General features: G+C 45.3%; 1 protein-coding gene across 2 annotated transcripts in view; it reads right to left on the bottom strand.

Moving 5' to 3' along the window:
• JARID2 (jumonji and AT-rich interaction domain containing 2) overlaps nucleotides 1-25,905 on the bottom strand; it is a 658,143-nt gene extending 632,238 nt beyond the window's left edge. The window contains exon 1 of one of the 2 annotated variants that reach the window (XR_010069928.1): nucleotides 24,687-25,905. Coding sequence is in view for 1 of the 2 variants with exons in the window: in XM_063325853.1 (XP_063181923.1) it covers nucleotides 24,687-24,731 (45 nt within the window). In the remaining variant the exon portion in view is untranslated. The remainder of the gene's footprint in view (nucleotides 1-24,686) is intronic. The other variant, XM_063325853.1, reaches the window with a different exon arrangement.
• Between the last annotated feature and the right edge of the window lie 1,362 nt (nucleotides 25,906-27,267).

The following is a 27,267-nucleotide window of genomic DNA, read 5'->3' as shown; positions in this document are numbered from 1 at the left end:
GCACTAAACCTCTCCTCTGTAAGCTATGGCAAGGACTAATCCTGCCACTTGATACCAGCTATTGACATTTCGATTAAGCAGTGCTACCTACAGAATGGAAAGGATTGTTCCCAAAATATTTACATGAATCTGAGACACATGGATGGCTTCAGGATCAGTAAGAGATCATGAATTATGCTGTGAAATGAACACATTTTCATACTGGATCAGTACGCCCATCATAGCAACCAGTTTGGAATCGACAACGTGATCCAGAAGAGCTTTGGGAGTCCTGGCAGCCAGTGTAAAATAGTAGTAACACACTGAAATGCATCAACTGCAGGGCTAGGAATTCCCCAAGTCATTTTCAAAAGTATAGAGATTCATTTTTACACTGAAAATGCAGAACAGAATTTCCATTGAAAGGCAAGGGCAGAAGATGGGAGGAGAAAGTGCAGAGAGGCAGAAGGAAAGATACAACTTACTATTTTGAAGAATCAAATGTATAACGTGTTTGTTTATACGGTCCTGAACTAAGTTTTCTGACAGGAATGCAGCACTGGTTACAACCTCTTCCTGTCCTGTGTATGAGATGACTAGACGAGATGTCCTATGACGAGATGAGACTGCCCAGCAATCTAATCCAGCTGGGACCCTATAATCCCATATTGTTACCACACAATTTGAAGAACACACGCATGGCAGAAGAGTAACAACAATATGAGGGACAGAGAAAGAAGGGTAAAAGCCATCTAAAGCAACACGGATGAAGGAAAAAGACAGACAGGAAAAACCTTGCAGCAGCTACCTTCAAGAAGAGCCTCTCCCATATCAACCTGCAGGAGTTTTCCCACTGGACACTGAAACTGCTAGAAACCTCACACTGCCTCACATGGGTCACATATATAAAAACACACACATACACCCATACATATACTCCATTAGTAACGTAAATAAGGAAAAGGAGAGGCTGACCAGAGAAGATGCATCCTTTCCAGCACAGCTAACTCCAAATTTATGCTGCTCAACTGAAAGATGCTACGCAATTATCTTGACCAACACATGGCAATTACACAAGTGGCTGATGAGTGGTGTTAACCAAGAGCTCTTGACTGCATCCTGGCAAGCCAGTCAACTATCACATCCATCACATGTAAGCCACTGGCTCGCATATAAATGAATCTCAGATTAAAACCAACATGGAAATGGTCGCTGAGATGTGTAGTAAGTCACCTGACTGTTTACCACAATAAACATGCTGTTTTCTAGTGTCCCTGAAGATGCTGCCTGCGTCATTTCCAAACATTTTCTTTTTGTAGTCAAAATGAAGACAGATGATTTAAGAGTTGACAATCTCTTCCCCTTACTGTTGGGAGAGTCATAACAGAACCAGCCCCCACCTTTCTGCACACAACTGCAAGAACAGTTTTGTAAAACCCTGCAACTTGCCGACTGACTACCCATCACTCAAAATACAATATGGCTATCAAGTGTTTCAAACCCCTCTGCAGGCACTAGTATTGATACCAGGACAAATCTTGCCAATTCTTCCTGCAAAATGCTGCAGAGACACAAATCTTCCTCAGAGCTAAAACGCTTTGTGAAAGACACTCACTCTTTTCTTTCCCCATTACTGCAATATTCTTTCACCCTACATTTATGAATCCCATCAGAATATTTCATGTAAATCATTTTTGTTACTACTGTGTTGGCAGGGTCACTTCCATCTTTGCATTTCTTGGCCAATTCCCTTTTCTGTGCTGTTTCACACTTTAAAGCCCTCTACAACCTATCTCCATCTCCCCTGGCATTGCATGAACAGTCCAGATGTGGAACCGCACTTCTGACTACCACCTATTTTTCAAACCATAAAACAAGCAAATAGGCCCAATTAGCTTTATTCCTTTTTTAAGCTACATCAATGCTACTCCTAACTTTTCATCTCTACTGAAAAGAGAAGACGGTTAAGGCAGCAGATTTTCTTAAGGTACATTTACACTGCAGCTTAGGCAGCAATGCGGAGTCCAGGTTTACCAGCTCTCCATGGCCCTTCATACCAAAATGTATTAACACAAAAAGCGTAAAATGGTTTCTCTGTAGCTCTGAGATTGCAAATCAAACTGGTTTTCCTGCAACAATCCTAAAATTCAGGCTTATTGAACGTTTAAATGAGCATGAGACTAATATGAACCCTGCTCCTTTGTCTCTCATCCGTATGGGAAAATGATATATTAGCACATTTTTAAAAACGGACAGGGAACTGTATCCAAAACTAGGTTCAGAATTACACTTAAGCTTTCTAACATCTCACGTTCTTGATGCAGATATGGCCTTACTCATACCTGTACCAAAGCAGTAGCTACATGTAATTTCTGCAGAAGGTGGAAGTTGCACAATGTTATGAATAAAACGGCTAATAAAAATTAGCTTTGCCAATGTATTAAGAACTTGACACACATAGATTTAGTGAACTGACATATTTCACACAGGTTTAACTGTTGAGTAGTACAGTGCTATTTTTACATAGGCTCTCTTTTGACTAAGACTACTTTTTTGCTGAAATTGAGAGTGCCAGCTGTAACAACTAATGAGGTGTACATGTGCAAAGCACTATTCTCATTACAATTAAACGACTACAGGACTACCATAGTAAAAAATTCCAAATCCAAAAGTAAACTAAGGGTACCTCAGAAATCACAAAGAGGAAGCATTTACCTGCCACTTACTAACTCAACCAACAAGAGAAAGAAGGCTGTATTTAAGACCCCTTTGGAGACAAGTACTGCTGAATTCTGGGCTGGGCACTCTGCGTTCCCCCACAATCATCCTGGCAGCAGAGCCCAGCTCCCGGGCAGTTGCCCTGAAAAAGTCTTTTTGGAAAACAGCATCTAAAATATGCTGTTGGGGCCAGGATACCGTACAAGGACGGCAATCCAGAAGTAAAGCAATTTTTCTTTTAAGTTTATGGATAAAGTGTTCAGAAGAGAAAATTTTCCTCTGGCCACAAGTGGTAGCATATGTGGGGGTTTTTAATTGCTGAAAACATTCTTCCCCTAACAGAAGACAGAAAGATTGGGGGGGTGGGGGGGGAAAGAAGGGGAAGAAAAGAAAAAAAAAAAAAAGGGAAGTCTTAATTAAAGCTGTTGCACAGATATTAACCTGACCAAGGTGGAACTGTAAGCACCAAGAAGGGAATAATACTGTAATACTGGTAATCTATATCACTTTTTGTCCCCCATGGTTAACGATACTCAGCCACAGTTCCTGGGGGGAGGTGGAGAAAAAGAGAGAAAAAAAATTTTAAAAAAGCTTCTGTCCCATTAGCTCTTCACTTTGCAGCTCCTGTTCCCCAATGCTCTAAAGCTGCATTTTGTTTTAAAACAACTTTCCTGGATTTTCAGGAGGGTGCTTCCCTTCTGCAGAATCCTCTTATTCACAAAAGGAAAAAATATTTCTCATAATACGTGACCTTAGTCTGATCAGAAAGATAGTTTATTCTGCAAAAATTAAAACCTCATACCATAATGCATAGAAATGCATTAGCTTGCATCCATGACGAGAGAGAAAACTGGACAGAAAAAAGGGAAAAGAAGGGAATTTCTCTTCCTTTCAAACATTATTTGCCAAAACTCCAAACTATGCTCAGTTCCTGATGAAATTTTTCTGCATGATCTCATCCGGATTGCATCTGGGTTTGGAAGAGGCTCTTTCAAAAAAAAAAAAAACAGATTTGCCAGTTACCATACAAACTCTAGTTACTTTTTTTTTTTTTTTTTTTAAACTCCTGACCTGGGACAGTTTTTCCCTTGCCTGCATGTGCAACATAGTCTGTGCGCTCACGAGACAAGCTCCCACACCTGTAGGAAGCGGAGAATTTAGGCTAAAAATTCTGACTGACATTTAACTTAACACGGTAATACTTCTCTGGGGGAGGGGAGTTTCCTATAGCTGCATTAATTCAGGCTAAAAATACCCATGCTGACATGCTGTCATGTGAGAATCTCTTTGATTCCAAGAGTTTATTCAGAGCCTTCGTGTTACTTTGAACTTTTTTGTTGTTTAATATGATCATCGCTCCATTTGTCATCATATGACAAGAGCAGACAATTACACAAGCTGAAGATATGTCTGCCAGTCATAGCATGCCATCTTGCTGCTGTCAAGCAAAGAGATGTGCCTCTACACACCTCGAGATTGAGTTCATTAAACCAGCCTGCAGGATATCCCTCGGTAATGACACAGATGAAAGACCAAATTAAAATTGCTTAATTCAGATACACAATCTCTAGCATTTTCCACCTTGCAGTCTAACTGGTTAAGCTGCATGTTTGAATAAGCCGTCCTAGCACAGAAGCAGCTCTAATTCTTCACTTCCATCACTTTTAATTAAAACATCTGAAAGATTGTCAGAGTTTGTTTTGTACTTCCCTCAGCCTTGAACGTCAGCTAAGCTATATAAAAGAAAAGCAGACCGGGCAGCCACATATTAACACGCCTCCTGTCAACCGAAGCACGGAAAGCAGCTCTCTCCTACATTAAAATTGCCACGGGAAGAGGTGAACGCACCAGAGATGGTGGGTATCCAGCAAAAAGCCATGTGTCACCTCAGAGAGCGTGCATCAGCATTTTCAGGGCTCACTACTGCTTTCCCAAGGCCAATCTGTTGCCTCCAAAGCCTCAGTGCTTCGTTAGTGATACCACATTACCTCCGCGTTCCTCATCCAAAATCCAACTTCCCCATAGAGTGTTTTGATATACTATTTTTAACCATCTGCTTCTTTAAGTTTTTTTCATTTCCTAGTATTAAATATGAAGCTCTTGCCACACAATTGTCTGTCTCTCATACAAACAGGACAGAAGTATGCTTAAAAAGCAAACATACAGCAATTTTGCATTAACACTGTAAGAAGTCCACGAGGAAGTAGCACCTACCTCAATTAGTAGATTGAGCCATGTTTTCAAACAAAGCCTACTTAAAATAAGCTCTTCTGACTCTCCATCAAGAGCCAATTCACCAGCAAGGGGACAATTGCTTAACATAGCCTCCTATGATGAAATACATTCCCGACACTGCCACAGCAGACATCAGCACTAACATTGACAAGAATATTTCCAAAGCCAGTGCACTTACAAGTCTAAATATAAAGCTGAAATCCCTATTTCCATTACTTCCTCATTAGCGACTTAACATATTGGAGTGGGGGGAGAAATCTTAATAAATAACAATAATAAAAATGCTTCTTATAACTCAAACATTACTACTGCATTTTTCAGGACAGCTAAATGTATCCAAGGGCTATATGTAACTACTAAAGTGTTTTCTTTACCAACGCGATTTGGCACAGCACCAGCAACCCAAAGGGCAACAGGAAACCGCAAAGTTGATTGGCTCAAAATTTGAGTTTTTCTAAAGCCTGGTTATACAACAATGCATGTTTTTTAAAAAAGAAATTATACTGTAGATAATTTGGTTTCATTTTTAGAATCTTCCCATGAAACAGCTCTAACTCTAAGCTCAAACTCAAGGGTCAGCCAGGATTCACAGCAAGTGATGAAGCAAGGATGCTGCAGAGGGCAGGGATGCAGCAGCAGCAGCCGCCCCTGGGACAGGCAACTAACCAGCCCTGGGAGGTTGGGGAAAAAAAAGACATGTTCCCTTTCTGCTCCTTCCACCTTTTGGATTTAATCATCATTTCTTTGTTTCTGCCACCCGACCTACAGAAGAGCAGACAAACACAGGAAAAATAACGCCGAGGGAGACCTCAGGAGGTGGGCTCGCCTGCCCCGCATTTCCTCAGGGAGCACTTGTGGCATTCGGGACAGAATTTGGGCTCTCATTAGGGTCCCCGGCAGCACAGAGGCCTTGTCCCTGCTCAACTTTGGGCCGCTCCATGCAGGGACAGGGTGCTGGAGCAGCGTGCGTGCTCCCGGGAACAGACACACCAAAGGCACAAATCTCAGCTCTTGGCATTCTGGCATCCATTTTCTGCCCAAGAAGACTCCCACAAAAGAAGGTTTCCACTGCTGGGGAATTAGCGTAGCAGCTCATCGACTCCACCACGTGCACACCGAAAACAGCAGCTCCCAGCTCAGCCTCGCCCGTGCAGGCACCACCAAAGGCTGCTCTGAACTGTACTGTGCGCCCCAAAACACACATGGTGTGCTCAGGGCACTTTATTTCCATCCATGCAAAGCCAAACGACTGCACGCTGAGGCCAAGCAGGGCCCTAAACGTTAAAAAAACAGACAGACCTTTTGCTAAGGAGGTTTTGGTTTTTCTTAAAGTCACCTCCCTCAAAAACATTCAGCCCATTTCCATCTCTGTCATGAGAAAAGCGCTGTGCTGCGGTTTCAAGCCTGTTATCTTTCTTCCCCCAATTTATAGACCGGAGGGATGGACCCAGCACCGGTGTCTGAGCTCCTTCAGGTCTTTGCTGTCACTATATCCCCACTCAGCACCCCTGAAGCAGCCCTCCCACACCATTCCCAGCCCCGCAGCAAACAACAAATAATAAAATAGCAACAGAGACTCCATGGGAAATAAATGGTAGCGCTTGCAGCGACTGCGAATGAGGTGTGGGAAAGGGAGGGACGGAGGGCACCGGCTGCCAGATGAGGATTTCTTTCGGTGGCTGCTGCTTTTCTAGCTACAAAGCGCTAGCAGAGGAAGCACTGCAAGCAACTTGCTCCCCAGGACAGCACGAGAAGAAGAGGTTGGTCATGTTTTGGGCCTGAGCCTACAGATAATAGAGGTAATGAGAGCAGCAAGGAGCGTGGGGAGGAGGTGAATCCTTCTCATGTCTGCTGGGTTACAGCAGCTCCTGTGCCTCAGCGAAGCAGCAACATGGGAAACAAAGCTGAACTCCCTGCCCTCACACCTCACCTGGATACTCAAGAGTATCCTCATCTCGCCTCACACCTGGAGAAGTCCTGCTTTAGCCACAGGCCAAGGGTTTAGCCAACAAACATAGATAGTCGTGCACTGAGCTAAACCCTGTTTGTTCCAGCACAGTAATCTGCCTGCATTATGGCAGAAGAGCTTAAGCCAGAACACAGCTTTGCCCGGCCACGATGACCAGTCAGAATAAATCCCATGATCTAATTTGTGTACTCCTGCACCTAAGCTATCCTACGTTGACGTTGTTTAACTCACCCCTTACCTGCCCACTGACATACCCGTCCACAAACATGCTTCCAGACAGCCGTGCCTCCCTACAAACCAAACTCAGCCCCTCTGCTGACAGTATTGCAACCCCAACCAGAGAAGCGAAGGCTGCCCGAATATTTCAGCAGCAGCCTACACTGACACCATTTAGCTCATTTCATTTCCAAATGCAAAAGACGGGTCTCCAATAAACAGACAACAAATCCCCACTAGCCCATTCTTACATTCAATTTGCATAACAGATCACTCCACAGCATTAGCAAAATTCCACGCTGCAAGCACATTTAATAAAATCGTAGCGACGACAGCTTAAACAGCGCATTAGTTAAAATTCCTGCAATGCCTATTATCGGTGGAGTTACATGATACGGGGAAGGGTGGCATGCCCTAATGAAACCTCGTGCACGCAGCCAACAGACTGCAACAAAGACTGGAAGATCACATGAACACTCCCAGAGAAAAAACATTTTAAAACCCGCCACACACCCCCTCCTCCTACCCCCCAAAAGCCAGCCTAGCATCATGTGAGCAAAAGCCCTGCTCCATGTTACATTCCTGGAGCCTCAAGCCAAGGAAAGGAGAATTGGTAGAGGAACTGTGCACTCAGCCCCACCACGGAAGCATGCTTTGCATTCTTAAGCAGCACCCTCTGAAACCAATCATCGTTAGTCTCTAATTGGCTGGAAGGAACCTCGTTCAAGCCTTGACAGCCAAAAGAAGTACTCTGACTCCTGGTGACCATAGGAGACTGTTAGCGCAACTCCTCCAGTTGACAGTTAAAGGGCGGGGGGTGGGGGGGAAATCTGCATTAAAGCTGCGCAATTATTTAATTGTGACTGCTTACAATAATCAAAGTACTAGCAAAAAAGATGCACGAGACAGGAGGAGCACTGAATTACAACGGAGGCAGGTAGAGTGCAGTAATTCAGAGGCACAGATTTACATGAGTCAGGGCAAACGCTGTTAGAAGAGAGGACTAAATTGAAGCAGATCCTTAAACCATCTTATTCCTAAAATATTTTGCTCTAAGGCAAAACACGCACCATGTATTTTAAAGCATTAAGACACTAATTCTGTAAACAATAATGCCTCCAGCATGCACACCGCACGCTGGAATGGATTCCTCAACTTGGCCTCATCACTTATGCATCTGATGAAACAAACACTGACAGCTTTTTTGCATTTGTAAAGGCCCCACAGCAGCTGTGGTGATCCCACCACAGAGCAATGAATTAAGCCTGAAACCCAGCTGGGTCTGCACAGAAGCCTTTTTTGCACAATACAGCAAGACTATCATTGTTAACCTAGGCATTATTGTAAAATATTCTGCATTACATTAGGAACAGAGATAGAGATGCCCTGGAAAATTAGCTCTAATAGGCAATTTATAACATTTTAAAATATGGAAACCACATTGATTGCTAATTGACAACAGATTTCATAGTTTCATTTACACACAAACACAATGAATCAGGTAATTACAGAATATTGCTTAAGTAGGAAACAAGACAAAATTAAGAAATAATCCACATTAAAGTTATAAAACATATGACAAACTTCTATAAAATGAATGTATAAACAGATAAAATCTAAAATAGCTCTCAAAATTATTGATTTTAAGATCAGAGGGAATTTGAGACAATGGGCATATGGATGCTTTCACCTAATACTACTCTTAAGAGTTTCTTTTGGGACTAAAGCAAGCAGCTTAATGCATTAAATAGCAATGTTTAGTCAGGTATTCATTATATTATTTTTCTACTTTACAAGTACATAAATATGTACTGAAAAAAAGAGTCAGGAATGACTTCAGAAAAGTAATTTGAAATAACTAGTTGAAAAAGTTTTCATAGATGGAATACATTGGTTCAGAACCAAAACTATTCTTCCATTGCATTTAACACTGTATTTAAAAGCGAGGCCAGAGATATCCAAATAAGGTTGTCTACTTTATAAAACAGACTATTCAGCTCATCTTGCTTAGTTATTAAGAACACTTCTTTAAGACTGAACCACAAAAACATGTATTTTTCCAGGAATGCACAGACATATGCAAAAAAAGCAGCTAATTTGTGTAAAACACTTGGAAGAACTAAGGTGCTATCTATCCCACTGACACAAAAAAAATTTAAGCCTGTCCTCACAACTTCTCAGTGTCAGGACACTCTGAGTACCACAACAGAAATATGCTTTCTGATTTGAAGTAGTACACAGGCAGATATTGTGCGTCGTTTGTCTTCCCTCCCCCCGTTTCTCCTTCATCTAGAGGATTATTACTCAGCTAAGTACGTAGACTTCCCAATGACAACTTCACACAGGCTTCCAAATGGTGACTTCCAAAGTAAAGGTACCAAAAGGGCAGTTGAGAGCACTGATGAAGAGGAAAACAAAAGTCACAGAAGCAATTTGGAAATAAGTGACTAACTTAGAGGTAGGAGTATGGTTAGCAGAAATAGCAAGACGAAAAATATCTTCCATTTACCATTTTTGAAACCCATGTGTTTCTCCACAATGCAGAACTCATCTAGCCAGAAAAACTAAAGTCTTATTAACAGAAACCAAAATTACAGGCAGTAACAACAAAAAAAATAATTCCATTTATTTGTGGCATTGCCTCTGTTCCCAGGCCTTTTTTATTTGCAGCTGGAGAAACTGAGGGGAAGGGAAGGGGACGGAACAGAGTAGAAGGTAAAAAAGGAGGGGGGGGAAAGACGAGGGGAGTGTGTATTAGGGAGAAAATGTACTTCAGACTCTGTGCCACATTTGGCTAAAATGAAGTAAGATCCAATTGGCAGCTTTCAAATATATGACCCTCCAAAGGCAAGCTGTCAGCTCAATAACAGTTGAAGGAAATAAATGGACAACTCTGTACTGTTCTGAAACTCTTGTGTAATGAAGTTACAGTCGCATCCTGGAAGATGGCCAAAAAGCATAAATCAATGAGCAACCAACCTTGTATCATTTTTATCACAACAGTAATAGTCATCCAAAAGGTAGGTTGTTTATTAAAGCCCTAGTAGTATTTGCATTGGTCCTCCACACCAGAAAATTGAACTGACAATAACAAGGAGGCTTGCTGTGCCAAGAAAGCATGGGTAGAGGTACTTTTCAGAAGTGACAATAAAGAAGCTCTTCAGCCTAGTCCAGGAAGAGCCAGGTACATGAATCTCCTACAGAAAGAACAGTGAGATTACCAACGTCGCCAACACAGAAGAGCTGAGAAAGTTTACTTAGATAGGCATTAGACAAGCCAGGCACTGGAAAATATCATTAGATGAGGCTGTATATCATTACACTTTGCTCCAGAGAACTTTCTCAGGCTGCGGCATGAACCAAGTGTGAAATACAGGAATGCACAAAGAACAACTCAAGTTTTGTTACGAGTAACCCTGAGAGCTGATGCTTACACCTTCAAGAACCTAAAAGTATGTCATTGTGGAAATATTCTTTGTTTCTCTCTAGGGACTTCCTGCACAAACGAAAAAACCAAACCAATATTAAAAAAAAAAAAAAAAGCCATGCAAATGACAGCAACCTGGGCGATGCAGATTTAAAACCCTGGTTTTGACAGCTTTATATTCTCTTATCTATGACAGGATTAGGAGCCCTGATAACCAGTCCACTGTAACTGAGATTTCACTTACTAGATGTTGTCCTAGTTTCTAAGCTGAACAGTAGGTCAGTCAGCCAGTCAGTCTTAGAATTGTTCTTAGAGTCTTTTGTCTCAAATAACGCCAGCTCTTCAATCTTCTGTCTTATGTGCTTAAAAATTTATAAGATATTACTTCTTGTTTCAAAGGGCTGCCTCAAGACATCACCTATTATTTTGTTCTTTTCCTTAACTAAACTAGTTTATGCATGGGCTTAATGTTATTCATGTGTGTTGAAATTACACTATGTATTAAATCCCTCAGATGAACTGCAGGTCCTTGCTTTTATTGAAGAGTGAGCTAATCACTGAGAAAGCCTAGTGGATTGGAAATTTGGAAACCAGCTGGAACTATATCAATGGCATACTTCCACAGAGGAATGAGTTTTCAAAGCTGAAGTGCTATACACTGTGTTGTTTCAGCTTTGTAACACGTGGGTTCCTGATTAAAATACTGGGTCTTCTCTGGTGGGAAAAGAATACCTGGACATTTGGAGAGCATGGAATAAATGGTGTAAAAGTATGAAGTCTTCTAAGGAAAAAGGATAACCTCTTAGCCCAGGTGTGATTTACTGCTCCACAGGATCACGGGAATGGTAATAAATCATCTATACAGAAGACAGCTGACAGCAAATTTCAGAACACCTTCAAAAGCATGCCTGAACAGACATCTTCAAAGTTTCTTCCACAGGCAACAGCTTAGTGTGCTCATGTATATTCTTCCATTATAGAAGATGAAACAGCACTTCCCTCCTAAGCTATCATGCCCATCAGCCAAGCCGTAGCTGAGAAAGTAAAAGCAGCAGAAATATTGCCAAGATGGATAAAGACAGGGACAGTGGTAGGACGTAACCGGGAACTCAAGTCAAGCCATCCTCCATGCGAGCAGAACTCCCAACCACGGATATATATCCTGGCCATTTTTCTCACATTATACTAACCCTGGTTTCACAAACTGTGCTGGAGGGCAGGTTAGCTCTCCCGAGCTGAGCACGCTTCTGTTTCCCTGACAAAGTCCCAGACGTATCTGCAGTCATGCTTGTAGCATGGAGGTGATAAAATGACAACACTCTGAAGCACCTCTGAAAAGAGCTCATGTGAAGGAGAGGGATTCTGCAGAGCTGACAACCAGGCAGTCCCTCAGTCAGTACCACATACCTACCACACATACATGTTACGCAAGGTGAAGAGGGACACAAAAAGGGTGGGGAAAAAAAAGAAGAGCAAAAGCATACCAAGAAAAAAAAGCTTCCCAAAAGCTAAAAAGCTTCTCACCACTTTGCCAGGGAATCTCTGTGGTCAATTCAACTATTCCAGAGGGGAAAGCAGGATATGTACGGACAGGCGTGCATGCAGGAATGCTGCTCCTGGTCCCATTTGGGCCAGGAGGCAGAGCCTAGCAGGAATGCCCTCAACAGTCATCAGGCATGAGTAGACTAGGGGTTACAATGCACCAACAGATGGGCTGGCTGTAAGGGGAGAAAACAACAGACTTATCCCTGGCAGGATCTGAGAAAAGTTGGTAAAAAAAAGAAAGAAACAATAGTTTATCCCTTCACTCTCCTCCATCCAATTTAGTGAGCCAATAATTTCCAAAATGCCCACGGGGAATTAATTTCACTGCATCCTTGACTGCAAGAGTAACAGGCATAAAATGACACCACAAAAGAGGAATCAACAAGAATATAAGAAAAGATGCTTGTGAGGGGAAAAAACATGATTACCTACATCATAAACACACTTCCTTCTTCTGCATGATACACCATCAGGTTTCATAGGAGCCAGCTGAAGTAGTATTATAATGAAATACTAAGTATGATACAAAGAAATTGTATTACCCAGAAGACTTCAAGAGACCATACTTAGCATATTTATGCTGAAAATTGTATTCCTGCTCTCCAAAGAAACTGGGCCCAGAAATCATTATACCTGGTCTACCAACCAGCCTCAAGGAAATCTGACCAACTTTAGTTATTTTGGAAGGTAATACTCAAATAGAGACTGCAGAGATCCTTTCAAAAATGGAAGCTGTGCACTGTTTTTTACAACTGGTCAGTTGTGTCACATAATGCTGCTCTTGACTGAAAGAGCATGAATATTAATGTTCTATAAATAAAAGCCTTTAATGTATGTGAATTATGAAATTAGCGTTTCCTGAACACTCACATCAGCAGGATTCAATTTCCCAAAAGTTCATAAATGGACTGAAAAAAACAGATGAGCAGGGCCACGTTCTACTTTTCCTCCACAGTATTTGTGCATTAACAGTTTGCTGAGCCTTGCACAATGTAAGTACACAGCCAGTATTTTCTATAACCAACACTCAAATTCTGCACGCAGGCTTGAGAGACAAGCAGCAATAGAGCAATCCCTACCCTTCCGAAGTATTTCCTATGGAGCTGCCCCCAAAATGAACTGCAGGAGCCTTTCCTCATCTCCCCCTTTGGCTTTCAGGAAAAGAAAAAATACTGCGACAATAGTTCATTTTGCTTCCTTGCAAAGGGATGCCAGCAACTTTGTAAGAGCTAATTTCCTCAGGCAGAGAGGACATGGATAGTGGAGCCCAATCAGAGAAATACACACAAATGAGAGAAAGAAAAAGGCATGAGACTAGAAGATAAGGGGGGAGGAGGGGTGAACTGTAAAATGCACACATGCACACCATAATGAAGAGAAGAATAAGGAAAGAGAAATAATAGTAGAACAGTTATTTCATTTAAATAAAATATTAAGAGAAGACACTGGAAAAGAGAAAAGAAACAGTTCGGGGGCGGGGGGGAAACAAGCAGGACTACATCTAGTAAAGCCATTAAAACCATTAAATGGCTACCACCCTCTTAGAAAACTAACATTCCTGCCTGCAAATACTTGCACACACTCTTACACAGGAATGGCAAAATCTCGAGCCCTGAAAAGCACTTCGGCATGTGCTTAACTCACAGGCTCCAAGTACTTCAATTGACGTCAGTAAGAGTATTCATACATTTGAGACAGGCACGTGCTACAGCGCCTTGCTGGATGGAAACTGGGGGTGCAGTTCCACATGTCTTTTTAATCCGCAGGAAAGCCAAAGAGGTCCTTCTGCCCCACCATTCCCTTAACTGTGCCACTAAAAAGTCTTTGCGGGCTTGCACTGAAACCAGGCAATTTAAAGATGAGGAGGTGGGGGAAGAAAGGAGAGCACTGGCATAACTACTTTAAAAACCAGATACTTTCAGTGACCTTATTTTGTATGCAGCTCTTTGGTTGTACTGATATGGCCAAAGCACCATACCGTGAAGGAAAGATCAGCAGGGTCACCAGTGCTGGCTTCAGTGGTGAGAAAAAGGCATGTGATCCCGCATCCTGATGTTCCTATACTTAAAGGAAACCTTGTTTTTTGTAGCTTCTCGATTTGACATGGTTTGGCCTTCTCACACTACTTGGGAACCTGGGGCAAAAATACATCAGCATTTTGCACATTCAATAGACACAAGCGGGTTTAACAAGAGAAGCTATCTGAACTTATTCTTCAGCAGTACAAGATAAAGCAAATATAGCCACGCAAAATTTCTGGAGGAACTCTCTTCTGTAAGCAGGTCCTTGTTCTAGAAAGTAGAATGGCACAGTGGCTTCACTTCCATGGTGGAGCTCTTGTATTGTGGGATGAGTGCATGTGAGTGTTGAACTAAAAAGAGTACTTCTTCTACTACCATTTTTCCACAGCAGTGGAACCCAGCTTCCAGTAGCATAGCTATCTTAATTTAATTTTCTTCCCCTTTGTTCTTCTCTTAGTTAAGTTTAAAATTGTTCAAATCCTGTCTCAGCAAGCATAATACCTAACAACAGCAGTACATTTTTAACTGTCTTCTAACATATTTTAGCACTCGTGAAATTATTATGGCACTACCATGACCACAGGCACAAACATCTTCAGCTTCATTTTCACCTGCGTGGCCTAACTTTGTTTCAACCTTATTTAATATTCACCCTGCTTCTAGCAGTAGGACAGTACAGCAAAATCCATGCCCGAACAATCCTTAGAACAGACAAGGACAGCTAATTTTGTTTGCTAGGAAATAAAACATATATCTTGACTCCTATTTAGTCATAATTTCACAGACCATTTAAGCTCACACTATTGCTAACAGAAGCAATCAAACCCCTCCCTTGCCCCTTCATTTGTGTCCCTGCAACACCTTCCCCAGACCAAGTATTTTTACAGCTCCATCACAAACTGCAATATTAAATGAATCCACATTAAAAATCAGACATATTTTGCCAGTTCAGTTTTAACCTGGAAAGTCCCCAACCTGCGGTGGGAGCTATCACCCGGTACATGTGTTGGCCTGCAGAAGAGAGGGGGAACCGTTAACCAGAGTAAGGCTAAACCTCTTCTTTTCAGTGCAGTGAAGGATAAAGTGATCATTAAAAAATGGCATTTGGCTGCTTTCTGGTCTCCATATTGACAGTGTTGTTACCAAAGGCAAAATGCCAAAGCTACACGCAGGACATTTCCACCACAGATAGGAGGAAGGGGACACGACAGGACAGCTTCTCTCAACGGCTTCTTCTTGGTTTTGTAGTTTTTATCACAGACAGACTTTAAAAACAAAAAAGCCAGCTTCAAAAATTATTTGCCATTAGGACAACCATTATTTCTTCCAAGTTATAAATAATTCACAAGGTACAGTTACTGTAACATGCCGTAGCTCCAGCTTTTAAGTAACACGAAGCCTCTTGTCTTACAAAGTGATATTACTGTGTCTCCATTATATGTTGAATAACTAGAAAAAAAAACCTAACATTGGTAAACGCTTTTTAAACTTAAGATAAAGCCCTCGGAAGCAGAAAGACTACCTCCTCCTTACAATCTTCCTCGGGTGTAGTACAGCTTTTAAGAAACGCTGAGAGGAAGTACTATTCCAATACATGAACTTCTGCTTTATATCCAAAACTAAAAGGGACGTTCCCCGGTTTCAGAAAGACAGTCTGCACGATGGCAACTGGCCATGAGAATTTTCATCATTATCACTACGCTTCGAAAGGAGGGGGGGGAAGTGACTATCAATCAGAAAACCACATCTTGGGCACCCATCTATGTCATCCTTCTATGAAAAACACTCACATTAAGGCCAGTCGTTTGGAACATCACCCAAAAAGGAACCTTGTACAACACCAGCTTAGTTATCAGTCAACTTTACAAACAATAACAGAAAACCTTTTTGCTTGGCTTTGAGTTTTGTAAACTCAAAGTCTGGACCAAGTTTAGTGGGGCTGAAACCAAAACAGAAGCAGTTCTTTTTTTTTTTTTCAGCTCAAGTTGAGTTAAGAAGTTAATTGATCTGGCATACGTGCAGTGTTGGAAATTTGTATTGCTAGGTTTTTAGCATGCACACTGCAGCTGAGAGATTTGGCTTACAACTTTGATGTGCCAAAAAGAACTCTGTGGGACAAACTGGCTGAAAGTAATATCCATGAAATAAAAAAAGGCGAGAAAGAAGGAAACGTATCCCTTCTCTAAATCACCCTTAGTCTGCCTAACAGGCACCTTATAAAAAGAAAAAAAAATATAAACATATGGTGGTAGCCTGCAGCAACTTGAAACTCTAAATGCAATTTCTAGACTATGTACTTTTTGGGCATAAAGATTCCCAGTTTCAGAACAGCATAGAAAATTATATGCTAAATATAACAACTAAAAAAATAATGATAAGCATCTCGAAGTTTGAGACCCTGGACAGACTCTTGTCCAAGACTCATGGTTTTTGTCTGCTTTATTACTAGCAACTTCAAAAAATATTTGTACGTTGCAATTCGCTTGACTCGCTTGCTTTACATCTTCAAGTTCCTCTCTGCATTTCTTAAAAATGCAGGCCATTCCCAAACGTAGCTAGAAAATTGTTATTAGCTGTTTAGCTGCAGTCATCAGGGCCCGGGTGAAACTGAATTCCTGTCACTGAGGAGCCTCAAAAGCTTACTGTCTTTGTTGGACTCCCCAGAATGTAGCGTGACTAGCAGGGTGCCCAGCACAAGACTAAAGTTTACCCCAAGCAGTAGCAGATTTTTTTTTATCCAGAAGGAAATAAAGCACAAACCTCAAAGAGAAAATAAAGTCCCTCCCCTAACATACAAATGTGGGAAAGGGCAGAGAAGACCATCCTGTTCTTGTGGGCAGTGAAGGAAAAAAACATCAAGTCATAACGCCAGTACACAACATTGTCTAGAAATATTGGGGAGCACATATCTCTACTCCCACTCACATAAATCTGTTTCCAAAATAGGCAGAGAGCCGATTTCCATATGCATATAGTTGAAAGAGCCAATAATTTCTCCAAATTCACTCCCATCGTTCTTAATTTAAAAGCATGCATTGCTTCAAAACTAATCTGCAAGCAAAGCTAAAAATGAATTGCTCGTAACTTATAGTTATCCTAACTTGGCTCACACAACAGAGTATCAAAGTGCAAAACTAAGATTAGTAGATTATGTCAGAATGAGCTCCCATGGTTTATTTTTGAACTTTAAAAATATCGTTAGCCAGTCATCATAACGTGCGTGTGCCAAAAACACACTAATCTCCTGCAACCATCGTGTCATCCAAAAGATGTCAGACCAGCAAGGCGAGCTCAAAGAACTGAAAGCAGAGCGCGGGGACACGAATACCACAAGCCCCCCTGGAGTATGGCAGCAGGTCACAGTTTCTCAGCTTGATTCTTACTATTTGCATTTCTTCTAGCCTTTAGGAAGTAAAAGCAATACAGTAACAGCCACAGATCCAAAGCTGCCTTTTTGCAGAGCAAATCAAGGGAAGAACCTGTCAGAAAAGACCACAAGAACCCAAGTAGGGTAGACCAACCAGATTACACATTACAGAACAGAGACACATAGAAAGGATTAAGTCACGCCCCTTAAGTCATGCAATTATAAACTCTTTTGGGGGCATTGTCACATTTTTGGTAAACCAATTTTAGCAGTGTCAAAATCTCTGACTGCAACTGTAGCAATCCTACAGGCACTAAATCCAACCTGACCAGAAACTACTCTCGCTCCACTGGCCTGATGTACATGCAGAAAGTGTACAGAGACCTTAGCACAGGTTCCTCGTTTTGTTGTTAAAGCATTTTTTTAATCACCCAATCCCATTTTTATGCCTGATTAAAGGAGGTTTTGTTCCCCCAGATAAAAATACGAGATATGGTTTATGACGCGTCAGTCCAGGATGAGACATTTGCCGCAGAAACGCTGAAGCAGTTTGGGATGCCGCTATGCGAACCGGTGGAAGAATAATTTCCACCTGAGCGTGTGGTTTTTTTTTTCCTTGCTTCCGTGCTCAGCCAAGCTGGTCACTCCGCACAGCTTTCTACAGCAGCATAAATTAAGCCGATAAACTTTGCACGGGAGCAGATGGGGCACACTCACACCATCCATCCGCCTGCAGACCGGGGAGCCGTCATCTCTAGCTGGAACCCTCCGAGACACGGCACTCGACACGGCAATGCTCTCGGCCACCGCTCAGCTTTGCCACCGATTGTGGCCACGCTCACAGGGCAAGTTGAACAGCAGCATTCTACAGCTTCAGGCCTTTCATCTGGATAAGGAAGCGACGGACAAAAAGAAAGCAGGCACAGAGGGGAAGAGAGCTAGCATATTTTCATACAAGCCCTCACTGCTATAATTAAAGGGTTTATTCCTTTCCCACAGCCCACCACTGGAAATACCAGGCCTCTGCCGGATTACCGAAGGAACAACATCAGAACAGGATGTCATTACACGAGGGAAAGTGTGAAACCCGAGCAAGTGAAACGGCAAATGGTTTTAAACCTTCTACCTACTGATTCATTGAGAAAACGTTTTTTTGTGACTGGCTGAAATAAACCCACCCCTACAAATGAAAACCAAGAGTTCCCAAATAAAACCTGCCCGTTAAAAACCAGGAAGGATCACATCCAATATTCCCAGTAGTAATGAGCCAGCAAAACAACCAACCCACCAAAGATCTAAGAGAACACCAAATACATTTTGGCAAGCGTATTATTTCCTGTATCTGAACTTCAGCGCCAAGTACTCTTCACATACTAGACCTGAATTTTACAAGCGATTTGCAGCTTTTAAGTTTCCTGGTGGCTTCCTACCACTTAAAAATGCTTTACATAAAAAATGGTAGTAAGTGTAAAAAGTATATGCGTACCATACCCCATCATTCACTTGGACATTAAACTCCAGGTACGTTTTACCTTTCTCTTTAAAGTTGTAACAACAGGTTAAGGGGCTTTGTATTGAAGGTGAAGAGCTAGATCACAAAAAATGTCAGCTGAAGTTTTGGCCTGTAGCACAGGGACATTTAGGGCCATCAGCATCAGGAAACATTTAAGGGAAGCTCAGGTTTGGCAACGCTGAAATTTGCATTATTAGACTTGAAAGTTAATGTCCCGTTTGTCTTACACAGAGGCAGTCAAATCCATCAGCACTATTGTTTTCAGACTGTCTGCCCACTAAGGCAAACAATGCATCATTTACACTTGGTTTACATTTATAGTTGGGAAGAAAGCCATGCAAAGGACTAGAGGGGAAAAACAGAATGTTTTAAATGCAAATTTGGATTTCGAAGCAATGCATGTATTCCTCTGCAAATTCCACATCTGCTAAATCACACAAAAGCTGGGTGCTTGTAATAAAAAAATAATAAGCGTGTCTCTGCTTTTCCTTTCCCTACTTTAAAATTACCTTTAAGCCTCCATTCCACTTGAGTGCTGCAAACTGGAAACTTTAGAAATGAAAGCAGCTGGTGTTTTCCCTCCCTCCCCAAGTTCAAGTTGATTGAATTCAATCACTACAATATAAATGGCCCGAAAAAAACCCCAAATAACATTTCCCTCCTCCTCAAGAACTTTCAGTTATGTTCAACCCAGGAAATACCAGTAATGCATATAAACAAAATATAAATTTTAAACCTGGAGTTCTCTTTAGCTTCAGACTATGAAATTTAAAAATTGACCTACTTTATGTAATACTCCCACAGCTGAGTCATCACAGTATCAATTGGTCTCCATCAGCTGCAGGGTATGATCATCACTTAAAAAAAAAAAAAATCAAGCATCCACACTGAAATGCCTCTTTTATGTTATTACTATGTTAAAAATATACCATTAATCTAACAGTCCAGACCCTAACTGGGGAGGGGGAAAAAATCTTAAAGTTTGAATCACGTAAAGTAGTCCCTGTATAGCAGATGCCACGCCTCGTAGCAAGGGCCTGCAAGCTACAGGATACAATATTGGACAGAGGCTGCAGAAATACAGATTAGTTCCATCTCTGCCACTGTTAGAGTACGTAGCTTCAGGCGAGTAATTTAGACTTCTTTCTGTTTCATCAAACGATAAAATGGAGGGAATGCTGCTGACGTTTATACCACACTTTAGCATATGCATAACATTAGCTGTTATTTTACACCTACAGAAAAGGACGGGGTAATATATTTTTAATGCTGGCTTAGCAGGCCTCATAAGAGAAGGTGAAAGTGCTTAATGAACATCAGAAACTCTTCACAGGGCCTTGATTCATTACAATTTCATTCTGGACTGCAACTTACACAGACTCCTGGCTCACAGTCCATCAGAGCAAGCAGGAGTCCATTAGTATCTCAGGGCAAAGCATTTGTTGATAGCAAAAAGTAAATATTCCTTGAAAAAAAATATTTTAATCACTAGTTTCTAGTTATACACCATCCTATAGCCACTTACAACATAATGCTGTAGTCTGAAGAGACCAGGAGGACGTTAAGAGGACGCAAACTCAGATCTCAAGTGCAGCTAGCATCCTTACACTGTGAGCTGGAGTTATACATATGGGGGAGAAAAAAAAAAAAAAAAAAGAGTTGAGCGTGCTGTGCTGCTGGAATTGTTACTGCAAGCCTGAAAGAGACCCGGCACAAGAAAGCCACAGAAGGTTATTTGAAATAAGATGCAATGTACACTGAATACTACCTCTGGTGCCACTGGCATATTTACATTATTTCTTGTAGGAAGTGGTCAAACTTAAAGCACACTGTCAGCTGTGGGGTTTGGGGAGGGAAATGAGGAAACTCCCGCAAGAAAAGAAGGGAAAAAAAAAGAAAAGAAAAAGAAAAAAATAAAGAAAAAGAAAAAAATAAAGAAAAAAATAAAGAAAATAAAGCAGGGCAGGAGGGTCAGGCTGAAGCCCCAGGATGCCCAGGGCAAGGCCCCTGCACAAAAACGTGCCTTACTCAGGAGGAGGTGGTGCTGCACAGTCACTGTCCCCCCCCAGATTCCCCTAGCCCACTTCAAGCACGCCCCAGTAGAGAGTATTGTTCGGAAGGCTCTCCCAGGACGCCTGCGGCTCGCTAATCCCGGGCAGGCCTCGCTGGCCCTCTGGCTGTCTGAGAAGCTTACCAGGCCGTCCGTAGGTGAAGCGTGTCACCTCATGGCAGACTACAGCACTTTTACCTCTGCAAGGGCAAGGAAACAAATCACACGAGGCGACGGTAGTGACATTGCTCCTTAATTATATTTTGCCATCTGCTACCGTGGCGGAACTGTGCAGGTATTTAAAGACAGCAATCCAGGTCTGATACTCCGAGACCTAAGCCAGCAAGAACAGAAGATTTGCTGTTTGGCGTCACAAAACCGGGCAGAAAAATGCACCTGTGAAATTACGCTTAAGACTTCAAAGCTTTTCTTTTAAGAACTATTAATTCCAAGCGCATACTGAATGCAGTCTGGCTTCTCCGGCTGATGCTTTACAAAGCTGTCAGTTTTCTGAGGCTTGAGCCAAAAGGCAATATTTGATATGTAAAGATGTTTGAGAAGGAGGAGGGTAAAGTGAGAAGAAAGATTTCTATGAGTCAGCCATAGTTCTTTTAAAAATTAAGTGATAGCGCTTTTAAAGCACATGAAAAAAAAAAAAAAAAAAAAGGGATACATACACGGATTTCCTCGTTCCTGGGTTATCAGCCCCAAAAGGTAACGCTCTCAAAGTTTAAGAGAACTTTTAATTGCAACCACTTGCGAAGCAGGGGGCCGAGCCCCGCCACGGGCAGCCTGCGAGGCACAGGCTTTTTACTCCATTGTTCTCAACCACCTTTTTTTGTTTCCAGAATTCACCTCGCAAATGCCGAAAAGCAGCAGCAGTAGCCTTGAAAAGGCTCCCAATACGACACCCCGCAGCGACCCGAGGAGCGGGGACACCGAATTGACACCGGGCGTCTGTTCGGAGGGGGGACACGGACACTACCCGGCCGGACCCTCGCTCCTCACGGCGGGACATCACCCACCACCCCTGGGCGCAGCCCCTCACCTCAGGGGTGGGCAGGGAGCACACCAGGGCCCCGCCGCCAGGCCGGACACCGCGGCGGTACCCGGGCTGGAGGCCTGCCCCAGGGGCGCGGGGTGCCACCGGCGTGGCCGTGCCTGACAGGACCGGGGAGTGGCGGTTTAACGGCCTCGGGCCGGGACGCGGTTGCGGCCCCAACCCGGGCGGTCACACCTGCAGCCGCGCAGGCGGACAACAAAAGGCCCCGGGCTGGCACCGGCGAGGAGGAGGAGAGGGAGGAGGCGGCGGCGGCGGCCCGGCGTGTTCCGCCGTGCTGCCGCAGCGCCCGAAGGTCACGGGCAGTGAGGAAACGTGCCACCCGTGTCGCCACGCCGCCTTCCCCACGCGGAGAGACGTGACCGGCCCTCCCTCCCCTCCCGGGCGGTGGTTGACACCCACCTCCCACCCCGAAACCGGCAGGGCCGGGCCGGGGGCGGCTCCGCACCTGCTCACCTGGCCCGGGGAGAGGGAGGGGGGCGGGCCGCCCCCTTCCCCCGCAGCGCTGCCCCCGGGGGGCCTCCCCCCACCTCGCCCGCCCCGCCTCTGACGTCACGCCGGGGGGGCGGGGGGGGGGGGAAGAGCCGAGCCGACGAAGATTCCACGGCGCGCAGGCCCTTCCCTTTGTGACGTCACGGGAGCAGGGCGAACCTGGCCGGGCGGCGGCGTGGCCGGCGGCCCGCGGGCTCCCGTCACAGCCCCGGCAACCTGTTGCTGCCGCTGCCAGCGCGGCCCCGTCGCCCCCGCCAGAAATATAAATGGGGAGGGAGAAATAAAAAAAAGAAAAAAGGTTTTTTTAAAACAAACAAAAAAAAAAAACCCCAAAAAAAACCAAAAAAAAATAAGGGCCGCCGAGAAGTTGGAAGCGGGGAGCGCAGGGCACGTCGTCCACCCCCCCTCCCCCCCCGCTTCCTATCCTCCTCAGCTCCCGGCCCGGCGGTGCCCCCGGGAGCGGCGCCGCATTGTTCGCCCCCGGCCGCGGCAGCAGCGGTTTGGGGCGATCTGTGTGTGTCCCCACCACCCCCTCCATCAACCCACCACCCCCCCTCCTTAATTATTAACACCGCGGTTTCCTTCCCCCCCACCCCCCACCACCCCCCCCTTTCCCAGCTTTTGTCTGCCTGCCTGGGAAACGTGGACGCCTCGCGTGTTTCGCCCAGACTTTTCCACCCGCCGTCCCCCGTTTCGATGCGATACTTTAAACTCGCCGGCCCCCGGGCTCCCCGCTCCTCTGCAATGCGGATGTATTTTAATTCGGAAATTTCGAGGGGGGGGGACGGGGACGGGGGGGAAGACGGGACACGACGACGGGGGGGTCAGCTCCGAAATAGGACGCAGCTCCCCCCCCCCAACCCCCCCTCCATCCTCCCCGGGCTGCGTTTCAGCGGGGCGGGCAATCGATAGCGGCAGTCAGCTTGGGAGTCAACTGCAGTTTTTACCAAATCTATAGAATAAGCGAGGGAAAGTGTCCCGAAGGTCACCCTCCCCGCCAAGAAACATCCCCCCCTCCCCACACCCACACACACACATATACACCCCCGCTGAAAAAAAGATCGGCGCAGTCGACAGGCGCGATATAAACTGCAACTTTAAACGCCTCGCATCAAACACACCCCAAAAAGCGAGGATTTATAGCCCCCCCCAATGAAGAATTTTTAAAAAAAAAAAAAAAAAAACGTGCAGATAAAAATCATTATTCGCTCTGCTGCATATTTGGCTAATCCCCTCAGTTTTTCCAAACGTAAAAGAAAAACTCCCCCATGCCAATCAAAACGTAACTGGAGCACGAACAAAAATCCAACTATCCGTCCACATTTATATGTTTAAAGGATTAGACAATTACCAGGGATTGGTTAAGCGGTTGAATAAAGAGAGAGGCAGAAATACAGCCCGGGCTGCGCCGGATTAGCCCAAATTTTCGAGCCATCATAACGAATTATTTTAAAACTGCGACGAGCCATTTCTCTTCCCCCCCCCCCCCCATCCCCATTATTCAAGGCGATCCCCCGGAAGGCGATCCCCGACCGGCTCCCGGTGTCTATCGCAAAGGCGGAGAAGCGAACGATCGCGTCCGGGAGGGAGACGGGATGCGGTAGTGCGAGCAGCCAGCTCGCCATAACCAGGCAGACACTCGGCTTCAACTTAAAGGGCTTCCAGCAACCCCCGCCACCGCTTCACCCGGATCGTAAAATACATTTATACATATCCACATCTACCTCCTTCCGCATGCAAAAGCGCAATATTAACGAAACCGCTTGAAAACGCAGTTTGGTGACACGATCGCGGCAGCCCCCCGAGCTCCCCGCCTTTCATCTAAAACTAGATGATGATTGTGTCATTTGAGGTCAATACATTTATTCACCGGAGGAATCGCTACACAAATCTGGTTTTATAACCAAACTGGATAGACGGCTTCCCCGGTAAAAGGGGCCTCCGAAACTCCCCCACCACACCAGAGAAAAAAAAATAAAATTCAGTATCACATTTGTTTCGAAAGCCTTATAGCTGCAGGATTAGCGATAAACTTGACATTCACTGCCATTTCCTAAAACTGGGAGTCAAACGATATATGTTATGACCACTTACGTATTTCTTTTGAATTATATTCCTCTTGGGTCTTTCTTTGCTCATTCTGGTATCCAAATTCTGATTGCAAAAGGGGACAATTGCTTCATGAATTAAAGCCGCGACAATTTTTAAAAAAAAAAAAAAAAAGACACGAAAAAAATCCTGGGGGGAGGGGGTTGTTTGTAGTGGTATCTTGTAATCCGACTTTCTTTCCTCACAATGTGATTCTCCTAGCAATAAATCCGAGAAATGGGGGACGAAAAAAAAAAATAGACGAATGCGAAGGAAACAAAACAAAAAAAAATCACTTTAGTGAAACATTATAATGGAAAATTTCCCCCTAAACCACAAAAAAAAAAAAAAAAACGCGACGCCCTTGATATCCCCTTTTCTCTTTCCCAAGCCACCTAAGCGATCTGCAGGTCCTTAGTGTCAGGGCTGTAGTTACATCTTGGAGGAGGAAAAAGGGGGCCGAGAGGAGACGAGAGAGAGAGAAAAAAAAAAAAAATAATAATAATCGCCGACGCTGGGCAGTCACGTTCGTGCCGCTGCAGCAGCGGAGGGGGGTGTGTGTGGAGGGGGTGGTAGTGGGGGCGGGGGGGGTGGGAAGAAAAAAAAAAAAAAAAAGCGGCAGAGACAACTCCGGCCCGGCGGCTCCTCCGGCTCCGGCGGCTCCTCCGGCGGCGGCTCCGGCTCCGGCAGCGGCGGCGGCGGGGAGGGCTGCGCGCACCGTGTGTGTCTCCGCTCCTCCGGCTCCCCCCCGAACCAATGAGAACCGCTTCTCCGGCAGCAACTTTAAATGGACCCTGGCTCTTCCCCCTTCTTCTTCTTCTTCTTCTTTTCCTTTTTTTTTTTTCTCCCTTTTTTTTTTTTTTTTTAATAATATATATGCCTGCGCGTGTGTGCGCGCGCGTGTGTGTATATATATATACACACACGGGCACACGCGCACGCACACACATACATACACCCGGCTTTAGGGCCTCCGACTCAACTCCCAACCGGGACGGCAGCCGCAACGCCCGGCCCCCGCCGGCGTTTCAACGCATGCAACAGGGCCTACGCCAAACAGCTCCGTGCGGGTTCGGCGTCACACGCTCTCCCTTCCCACCCCTCCCCTCAACCCCACCTCACCCCTCCTCCCCCTTCTCTTTTTTCGGCATTTCAGCCAAGGTCGCCGCTGCCCCTTGCGCCACAACCCGAGAGGGGAGTTTGGCGACGGTCCCTCACCGCGCAGCACGCTCCGTCGCCCTGCCCTGTCCCCCCCCTCCTTCCCTCCTTCCCCCGTCCCCTCCCCTCCCCGCCCCGGAGCAGCCTCCTCTCTCCTCCCGTCTGCCGGGGGCTCCTCTTCCGCCCCCTCCCAGTCCCCGCCGCGCCTCCCCGCGGGATCGGCCGTGCACCGGGGGACCCCGCCGCGCTGGCAGCACCTGGCCTCGCCGGCGGGGCTGCGTGCCGGGGCCTCTCCTCGCCCGCGGGAAAGTTGTAGTTCCCTCGCCACAAAATGGCGACGCCGGGGAACTACAGCTCCCGGCGTGCCCCGCGCACGCCCTCGCCGCCGATTGGCTGCCGTGCAAGGAACACACCACACACCCCCCACCTTCTTCTCCGTTGGTTTCCCCCTCCTTCTTATCTGTCCTGTCCCCCCCCAACCTTTGGCGGTCGGTGGTAGGGGCGGGGGCCGTGTGAGGGGCCGTTGGGCCGTGTGAGGGGCGGTTGGGCCTTGCGGGGCGCCGGTACGGAGGGGCCGCCGCCGTCCGTGGGAGGGCACGGCAGGGCGGAGGAGGCGGGGGAAGTTTATTGGGAACCGCTGACAGGGAGTGGGGAGGCAGGCAGGCGCCGCGGGAGGCTGCTGGGAGGCTGGGGGGGGATTAGTGTGTCTGGCTTGAGCTGGGAGGCGGCGGCACGAAACTCGGGTGTCTGCAGGTGGCTGGGCCGCGGGGCCGCCCGGTGTCAGCTCAGGACAGGCTGCCGGGCGGTGCTGTGCTTATGCGAGGCGTCCTCGGTGCCTCCCGGAGGTATCCTGAGGTCGCGTCTTCTCCCTCCGAAAGGCCTCTGCCACCGCCGACGCGCTGGGCCCGGGCCCGTCCCGGAGGCCCCGGCGGTCCCCCCCCCCGCCCCCTCCCGGAGCGTCCTCCCCGAGAGACAGAAGCGATGCGGGTAGCCGGGCCCGGGTCTGCGCCGCGGAACCCGCTCGGCGCTCATGGGCCTTGGAAAACTGATGTCAGTGCAAAGTCCTGAAGTTCAAATACTCGATCGTTATTTTTATAATTTTTTTTTTCATTAGAAAATGCAAGGAAGTGGGTGCAAAGTGGAAGGTGTATCTTCAGGGAAAACACAACAGTTCCTTAATGGTGGATTGAGTTTCTTCCAGGGACAGGGAGGAAGGAGAGTAATTGATGATTTCCCTGGTGAGGTATCACTGTGTGTAGTGGCTGTTTGTGCTTTTCTGTACAGCTCACCACAGACTGTGAGGTGACATACCTCTGTGCTAGTGCCTGCACTTATGTAACGCTTTAGGGACTTTACCCTGTCTTCCAGATGCAGTTTATACGTTCATATCCCTTCTGGAGAGCATTACCTCTGCTCCGTAGGTGCAAAA

This window comes from Chroicocephalus ridibundus, chromosome 2 (genome assembly GCF_963924245.1).
Source record: "Chroicocephalus ridibundus chromosome 2, bChrRid1.1, whole genome shotgun sequence".
Classification (NCBI taxonomy): Eukaryota; Metazoa; Chordata; class Aves; order Charadriiformes; family Laridae; genus Chroicocephalus; species Chroicocephalus ridibundus.
This window is presented reverse-complemented; position numbering and strand designations above follow the sequence as displayed.